General features: G+C 38.4%; 1 protein-coding gene across 2 annotated transcripts in view; it reads left to right on the top strand.

Moving 5' to 3' along the window:
• Nucleotides 1–5,261, top strand: part of TIFA (TRAF-interacting protein with forkhead-associated domain) — a 10,959-nt gene extending 5,698 nt beyond the window's left edge. Inside the window, exon 2 of one of the 2 annotated variants that reach the window (XM_011948358.1) lies at nt 2,443–5,261. In XM_011948358.1, coding sequence (XP_011803748.1) covers nt 2,461–3,018 — 558 coding nt within the window. In that variant the 5' untranslated portion in view covers nt 2,443–2,460 and the 3' untranslated portion in view covers nt 3,019–5,261. The remainder of the gene's footprint in view (nt 1–2,442) is intronic. The other variant, XM_011948357.1, reaches the window with a different exon arrangement.
• The last annotated feature ends 4,172 nt before the right edge of the window (nt 5,262–9,433 follow it).

Here is a 9,433-nt window from a genome sequence, read left to right as displayed (position 1 = left end):
TGAGGCAGGAGAATGGCGTAAACCCGGGAGGCGGAGCTTGCAGTGAGCTGAGATCCGGTCACTGCACTCCAGCCTGGGCGACAGAGTGAGACTCCATCTCAAAAAAAAAAAAAAAAAAAAAAAAAAAAATATTGCTTACCTATGTCATTTGTTGGATAACTGAATAAATTGAGAGTTTGATTTCCAGCAACAAAACTTTGCAAAACAGAAGGAAAGATTGTATTTTAAAAGTAAATAGCAGGGCTGAGAATGGTGGCTCATGCCTGTAATCCTAGCACTTTGAGAGACAGAGGTGGCTGGATTGCCTAAGCTCAGGAGTTCGAGAGCAGCCTGGGCATCACGGTGAAACCCCATCTCTGCTAAAATATGAAAAATTAGCTGGGAGTGGTGGCGCACACTTGCAGTCCCACCTACTCGGGAGGTTGAGGCAGGAGAATTACTTGAATCTGGGAGGCAGAGGTTGCAGTGAGCCAAGATCACGCCACTGCACTCCAGTGACAGCAAGACGCTGTCTCCAAAAAAAAAAAAAAAAAAAAAGTAAATGCCAGCAAGGTAGAAAGGGAAGGAAAATATTCTGGTTTTTGTTATTTCAAACCAGCATAATTTTGATGCCAACATCTAATATAGATGGCAAACAAAAAACAATAATCTTACTTACGACTGATGATCTCCAAACCCCAAATCAGTATAAGCAGACAGTGTCCGGTAGCCGCAGCAACTGAGAGTCATCCAAGGAATGCAGGCGGCACTCAGCATCTCTCTGTGTACCAGTGTAACTTATCGCCATGCTACAGTTACAGAATTCTGTGCAGCTGGTAAAGAATGAGGTATATTTGTACGTGTAGATATGGGAAAATTATCACCCATATGTATTATTAATTGAAAAATCGGTCAGGCACAGTGGCTCATGCCTGTAATCCCAGCACTTTTGGGAGGGTGAGGCGGGTGAATCATGAATCACCTGAGCTCAGGAGTTTGAGAGCAGCTTGGCCAACATGGCGAAACTCTGTCTCTACTAAAAATACAAAAATTAGCCGGGTGTGGTGGTGCATTTCTGTAATCCCAGTTACCCGGGAGGCTGAGGCAGGAGAATTGCTTTAACCCGGGAGGTGGAGTTTGCAGTGAGCTGAGATCATGCCATTGCACTCCAGCCTGGCAGCCTGGGCGACAGAGACCTGTCTCAAAAAAAAAGGAGAAGAACAAAGAAAGGTTCAGAACTAAATATAGCATGTTTCTATTTGTGTAAGAAACATTTTTCTCTGTGGAGAAATGTGCTTGTATGTGTGTTTGTGTGTGTGAGAGTGTACACACATAGTTATGCTGGTTGTGTAAAGAAAATTTCTGTAAGGATAAAAGTAGCTTTTACAGTGGTTGTACTCTAGGAGAGAAAGACAAAAGAGATCAGGTGGGGGAGAAATACTTGTTTTTTAAATCCGTTGTTAGTGTTTGAATTTTAAAATCATGTGCATGTACTTTTAAAAAATTAAATCAGTTTTAAAATGGCTATTCTGTGTTGAAGTAACTTCACAAAACTTTTAGTAGCTATTTCTGCTGTCCTGTTATACTGCTTTTAAGTACTGTACTAATTATCAAAGATATATGAAGTGAAGTGTAGGTGGAGGGCACCTCGGGCCATCAGCTCTCAAGGGATGTGGTTAACAACAGTTAGATTGTGCTATTTGTAGTTAATGACAGTTTGTCCATCCAGCCATTGAGTACCACTGACAAAAATAATTAATTCTGATACCAGTGTAGGCTGTGATAATTAGAACCAGTTAATGGAGACTTATATTCTTAAAAGTAATGTCTGAAATTTGAAATTATAGAATAAAATAACCATTTAAAGCATTTACTATTTTTAACCATTTATCTGTTAGAAATCAAAGTGAGGATATAAAGGATAAATGTTGCAATTATTTGTTTATAACTATTAAGTTTATTTAACCACGTTTCATAATTCATAATATATTTAATTATAATCCAGTTAATAAACGGTAAGTTTTCTTTATGTATATATCCTCTGAAGGTATTCAAAGCAAAGGGATTTTTTATTTCCTGATTTTCTTTTTAAAGTACACCTGTCATATTTTCTCTGGGCTCAAGTGACTCTATTTAGGTGAAAGAGGAACTGAGGTTTCTTTATGCTTCCCTCAACTCATTTTATTATCAAAAATCATTCTTTGTTATTGTCTGCCTTTTATGTGTGGTCTTATAGTCAAACTAGAAATGAAAGAGATAGAGGAAAAGCTAGTGTAGCAATTTTATAGGGCTTGGTATAAGATTTCACATATCTACTAGTTCAGTATTGAAAGTATTGTCTATGTATCGTTTTCTTAGTCCAAATAAATTGCCTATCAGTTGATGTTCATCAAAACGTTAGAATCAAAGCTCTGAATGCCTCAAACATAAGCAGAAACTAACATGGTAACTTAATTATTGCAGGTGGGCCTTGTGCACATCATGACCAGTTTTGAAGATGCTGACACAGAAGAGACAATAACTTGTCTCCAGATGACGGTTTACCATCCTGGCCAGTTGCAGTGTGGAATATTTCAGTCAATAAGGTTTTTTAACAGAGAGAAACTCCCTTCCAGTGAAGTGGTGAAATTTGGCCGAAATTCCAACATCTGTCATTATACTTTTCAGGACAAACAGGTTTCCCGAGTTCAGTTTTCTCTGCAGCTGTTTAAAAAATTCAACAGCTCAGTTCTCTCCTTTGAAATAAAAAATATGAGTAAAAAGACCAATCTGATCGTGGACAGTAGAGAGCTGGGCTACCTAAATAAAATGGACCTGCCGTACAGGTGCATGGTCAGATTCGGAGAGTATCAGTTTCTGATGGAGAAAGAAGATGGCGAGTCATTGGAATTTTTTGAGACTCAATTTATTTTATCTCCAAGATCACTCTTGCAAGAAAACAACTGGCCACCGCACAGGCCCATACCCGAGTATGGCACTTACTCGCTCTGCTCCTCCCAAAGCAGTTCTCCAGCAGAAATGGATGAAAATGAGTCATGAACACAGAAAGTCTAAGAGGAGAAATATGAAGAATGAAAAGCTCTGTAGATACTGTATAGACACTACTTATTAAGAGTTTATTAGGGTTGTATATTATAGTCATCTGTTATGCTGTGAAATTTGGAATTCAGTGTTATCATTTTGAAGTCTGTAAATTGTGTTAGTCATTAACTTAGTCACCTGTTGTATTCCTGGATCTACACAAAATTATTTTAAGTGCTTGTCTGTGAGGATTAATATGCAAAAAGTATCCTTTGAGATGAAGTAGTGTTCTCAAAATAAGGTTATATTGTTTTCTTCTGCTGCTTGATTTTCATCTTGTGTTTTGCTTTGTTTTTGTAAGGAACCATCTCTTGGTTTGGTCACATCATTTCACAGCAGCCATTTGTTTTTAAGGTCAAGGCTCCAGACAGGTTGTTACTGGTGTTTGCAGCATGTCAGTACTTGCAGTACTGGAATATGTTCTAGGCTAGTGTCTGTGCGTCACTGTGGTTTTAGTATAGGAGGACTTATTTGAGAAATACTACCTTGCTTTTCTATGATTTCTTTTTACAGAATTATAGTGTGTTTACTCTGAAGATGACAGTTCTCTTTGTCTATATTCAGCATCTAGGACAAATATTTAAACATTTTAAAGAACCACTGTGTTAAGTTTAGGATTATTTACTTACCAAATTAGAAGTTTGACTTTTATGTGTTATACACAATTTTAAAATTTCACGAATTCACCTTTTTAGTAGTATCCATGTACATAAAGTCAAAGTTTAATTAACCATTTTCTTTGAATTTTTTTCTAAATAAGGGAAAGAACTGTTCTTGGGCTACTTTACATAGATAAATATATGTGAATGTTTATAATTAACGCTTAAATATTCCTAGTGTTAACTTCAAAACAGTCTTTTTCAGTTCTTAAATAATATTTTTTTATTTAAGATACTTATTCAACTTATTTTGACTAAGGTAGCTAGTGAATGTTAAGTAGATGAGGTAACCGTTCAGTTAAGTTAAATTGTAGCATTGCCAGGTAGTGAGGCTCGCTGTACAATTTTCCAGGTAAATGAAATTTCCTGTAGTGAGAGGTCCATGTTTTTGTAACAGCCTTTTAAAAATGCTTTTGTGAACCCTCTAGCCTCTTACCAAAAGAGGCTTTAAACCTCATCTTGATTCAGATCATCAGTCTATTCCCGGGCAATAGTATGTGATGTCCAGCACCCTAACCCCGACTCCCCAGCCCTGGGACTATTCCAGTAGAGTGAAATATTTGTCCCTATACAAAGTGGCCTGAATGACTGCTTGAGTTTGTGTGTCTAGTTTTCCTGCTTATTCCCTGTGATGCCCAGAGTAATGGCCTACCCAAAGATGTCCAGAGTTCATGTGCTAGTCTCCACAACTTGTAACTGTGCTGTTACATGGCAAAGGGGAATGAATGATGCAGATGGAATTAAAATAGATTATGCTGGATTATCTTGGTGTGCCCAATTGATCACCAGATCCTTAAAAGTGGAAGAGAGGCAGATCAGGATGTCAGAGTGATGAGGTGTGAGACGGACTTGACCTGCTGTGGCTGGAAAGAAGGAGGTCAGGAGCCAAGGAATGTGGACAGTCTCTTGAAGCTGGAAAGTGTGCATTGGACATCTGGAAGCCAGAAAAGACAAAGAAAGATCCAGAAAGGAACAAAGTCTTGTAGACACCCTGATTTTGGTCCAGTGAGATATATTTGACTTGTTAACCTACAAAACTTTATGATGATAAATTTGTGTTGGTCATAAGCCACGAAATCACAGTAATTTGTCATAGCAGCAGATAGAAAACCAATATACTCACCTTAATATAAGGTTATCTACTATTGATTCTTTCTAGGATTTTAGCTTCCTGTCTGATGTGGATTTACAGCCAGATCACCCAGCTTGTTTGAATTGCGTACAGTGTATAGTCTCATGGTAAAGGCTTTCTATGAGTGAAGTGTATATACTTTAATGTGTGCATACTGTCACATTTTGACTATTTCGGAAGACTTTCACCTCTGTTTCTTGTCTTTGAGGCTGATGAATGTGTTTCTAAGTTATAAATTTAATATTAAGGGATTCATGTGTTATTGTTATTGAACCCAAACAATGTGTTAAGTAATATTTAGGGCCAGAAAAATCTCATGCTCATACAGAATAATGATTTCTCCTAATGTAAATCTTGGAAAGGGTTTTGTTCAACTTGAGAAATATTAAAATTTTTTTCTATTTTTTTTTTCTTAAAAGACTGGCAAAGGAGAGAGTGGGTTGCTAAAAGTTTATTTATCATTGTTCTCCAAAGAATAGAAACACTTTCCATAGCCCAACTCCAGTAGTAAATAATAATGAATGCTTTATAATAAAAGAACAATTGGTTAGTATTAGAATTATTTTGATTACAAAGTTAGCATTTCTGCCAGAGCTACCCAACCCCAAAGCAGGGTTGTTAGAGGAAAGCCATATTTCACAGAACCGAGGAAGGAATGCAGCAGACCTCAGGTGGGATTGAATGCGCTGGCTCTGACCCTCAATGCGTATTGGCTCCATGGCGACCTGTAGCTCCCAAGGTTTACACGTTATTGATCCCCCCAAAGAGACCTGATCTCTTGATTTCATTTCCAGGGAAGGGTCAGCTTGGGTCAGGTGCCCACCCCTTCACCAATCAGCTTGTCTCAGGTAATGTAGTCACGTTATATAATGGCTGCTCTGGTCAGTGATCATGTGGATGGATACAACATTTTCTCAAAAAAATGGTCACGGGGGTGGGGGTGGGGCAAACAAAACTATTGGTGTTTGACACAAGGTACTGCAGCTAAGATGTGAAACCTTCCATATACACCTTAAGGACTTCTTTGTCTCTGGAAAGTGATTTTTCTGGGGCTCTTTAGGTAAAGAGGTATATGAATGGTGCCAGTGTTAGAATCATTGGCAGTCTTTTCTTGAACCTGCAACTCCAATGGTTAAATCTCATATGTCATATGGTTATATAACCATTTTCTAGAGAATTCTGTTCCTACTATCTAATGCAGTAACTGACTTAAAAGTAAAAAGTATTACTGTTAGATTCTAACATGAGTGGCGGTATTTGTTTTAATGGAGGTGGGATTAGGTATGTGTTTTTACATTAAAAAATTTTTATATGTGTAAATAAATATATATGCCTTGTAGAAAAATTAGCCATAATCTTACTACCAGAAGAGAACTACTATTAACCTTGTGTGTGTGTATATGTGGTGGATGGTTCTATGTTGCCTCCTGGCTCTTTTTATGTTTCCAATTCTCTAACACTTGTTTAATTCTTTATATTATTATGTTAAGATAACAGGTATTGTTATTATTTTACTACGTGGGCCATGATCGAAACTATCAGAGTTTCCATTTCAGGTGGTGACCAAGATGAGCCCTATGGAAAGTGTGGGTGGAATTTAATGGGCTTCTAGTTGGTATGAGTTGTCCTCAGATCCAACCTATTCAACCTGCATGAAAATACTTATTTGTCCTTTACCTCTTAAGCAATGAACTTAGGGCTGGGAGCACTGGTGAAGAAACTGGGATGGCAGTAGTTTCAGCTTTATTGCTGGTTTCATAATTTTGTTCCTGATGGAAGGCTACCAAGAGACTAGAGATGAACCAGTTTGGCCCTGCTTAGTGGCATCAGTGAAATAACTGCTTGAAAGGCCCAAATCAAGACAGTAACTTCTTTATTTTTTTCAGACTACTCAAGTGCAGTAGTCAGAAGGGGGAAAAAGAGTAGAACAAGAAATTCAATCTATAACTGACTATGAACAATCAACTGAGCTAACTCAACAGTGACATTTCAAAACAGAAAACTTCTGAGTTTAGACAGTCACAATAAGATGTGACAATGAAATTTCCCCTTAGTTCAAAGTGCCTTTTTATAATAATACCACTTTCGGCATCTTGAAAGTTTTTTAATCCTCCAAAGTTAAGTTAGACACATTCTTTTTTTTTTGAGTCAGAGTTTCACTCTTGTTGCCCAGGCTGGAGTGCAATGGCACAATCTTGGCTCACTGCAACCTCCGCCTCCCGGGTTCAAGCAATTCTCCTGCCTCAGCCTCCCGAGGAGCTGGGATTACAGGCATGCTCCACTACACCCAGCTAATTTTGTATTTTTAGTAGAGACGGGGTTTCTCCATGTTGGTCAGGCTGATCTTGAACTCCCAACCTCAGGTGATCTGCCCGCCTCAGCCTCCCAAAGTGCTGGGATTACAGGCATGAGCCACCACGCCCACCCAGGTTAGACACATTCTTTTTAATAGCTAAGCAAAAAAATCCCCTGAAGCCCCCAAAACTCTCAAAACAATACTGACCTAATTTCTACCAGAAAGAATTGTACAGTGTTGAGTATGGGCTCTGAGTCATACTGCTTGGGTTTATCGACCATTCCTGTAATTTGACATAACTCAGATTCCTCTTTTGAAAAACAAGGATTAAATAGTGCTTCCTTCATAGGGTCTCTGTGAATATCAACTGAGAAACAGTATATAGTCTCCTTACCACAGTGTTTACACACAGTATGTGTTCCTCTGAGTAGCATGGGGCAGAGTTAGGTCCTCATTTTTAATGGTCTCATATAAGATTTCTGAACTACAGAGGACATTATCTGGGTAGGAGGGAAAAAAATCTTTAAATTTGAAATAATAATACTCATACAATTTATTTTGATATCATTTTCCAAATTTAATTTCATTTTAACCTTTAATATTTCCTAAGGATTCAAGAATCAGATGCAGGGATTCTGTTTCTCTCCGTTTTTGCTGTTATTGTTGTTGTTTTATATTTAGGATTTCAATGTGGAATCTCAGATTTCTTTTGTAAACTCCTTTACTGTCAGATAATTAACCAGAAATACCAAATAAATGAAGATGGGAAAACACTATATATTTAATATAAAATCTTTTTTAGATGTCTGTATTCTCAAGAAATTATGATTAGGACATATTTACATAGTTAAATGAAACCTCTGGCCTCTGCTAGAAAAATATATTTCTCTATTGAAAAAAAAAAGCAGGTATAATCCCAAAATACATCATTTCAAAAGTTCTAGTGTTACCAGTGGTGAGTATGGGCAGGCTCCATAGTCCTTGATCTTTGTCTTCTTGGGAGAAAGAATTCAGCCAAGAGACAGAAGTATATTTAAGGCAGAAACAAAAGTTTATTGAAGCAAAAAAAAGTACACTTGGATGGAACCAAGGCGGACGTCAAAAGATTGAGCACCAAGCCTGACCTTTGTCTTAGGGTTCTTAGAGGTTTATTATTTCCTATTTTTTCTCCCTGTATGTGCAGTGGTTTGCCAGTATCTGGGAGTGTCTTTTGGTGGTTGAAGTTATGCACATGCTTTCTTAAGGCAATTTTCCCTTACTGGGCTAGCGCCCCCCTGCCAAGCTCCGTGGGAAGGTCATATATTCGTCAAACTCTGTCATTTTGCCCCCTTACTGTGCATGCCTGGACATGCCCCCAGAGGAAGGCCAAACTCTGTCATCTTAAATTCTTATTGGGAAGTTGTTGCCCATGAGCTCAAGATGTCTCCCGTTAGATTTTCCCCTCCCTGTCACCAGCCCTGACATTCTTTGTGGCCCTGTCCTGCTCTGTTCATATCTGCCTACCTACCGACTCTAAAACTAGTATCTTAAATAACAACCTTTCTATAACTTCACATCCCCTTCCAGCTACCCCATTTCTCTGCTCTTTTCAAGTTGTCTGCATTAGCTGTTCTTTATTCCTCATCCCCAACTCCCCAGTTTCCATCCCTTCATTTGTATAACTGTCCCCAAATGCAACTAAAGCAGCGGACCTCTTTTCAAAGCATTTGTTATTGTTGAGCCCTCTGATTTCCTGGCCCCTGTGACACTATGCTCTGGTTCCTGCATTTCTCCTGTATCTGTTTCTTTTGGCTGTTTCACTACCCCCAACTTCTAAATGTCAACACCTAGTTGAGCTTCTCTATGTGCTCCCCTGGGGTAAACTAAGCTGGTTTAATGACTTAAAATACCATTTTCCTACTAATGACTCCCAAACTTGAACCTAGACCTCTTTCTTGGGCTGCAGACATATATCCCATCACCAACTTGACATCTTCATCCAATTATCTTAAACACCTCAAAGTTAACTTTTCAAATAGAACTCTTTCATTTTCCCCACTTTCCCAAACCTGTTCCTCCCATTACATTTATTAAGTCAAATCAGAACCAAGAAGTTACAGTTAAGGGCACTTGCAGCTGCTAGGCTGGCTGTCAGACATCTATAGATTTGGCCAGTAGGGAGACAATGAGTCCAAATAGATTGAGACAGTTTATTATTTACACAGACAGCAAAACCAGCATCAGCATGGAGTCAGCTCCCTGTATCCCTGATCCTTAGGGACATCCCTGGATGACACTGAACCAAGG

Source organism: Colobus angolensis, unplaced genomic scaffold (genome assembly GCF_000951035.1).
Source record: "Colobus angolensis palliatus isolate OR3802 unplaced genomic scaffold, Cang.pa_1.0 Scaffold279, whole genome shotgun sequence".
Taxonomy (NCBI): Eukaryota; Metazoa; Chordata; class Mammalia; order Primates; family Cercopithecidae; genus Colobus; species Colobus angolensis.
Note: the sequence above shows the minus strand (reverse complement) of the source record. Positions and strands in the feature narration are given on the sequence as shown.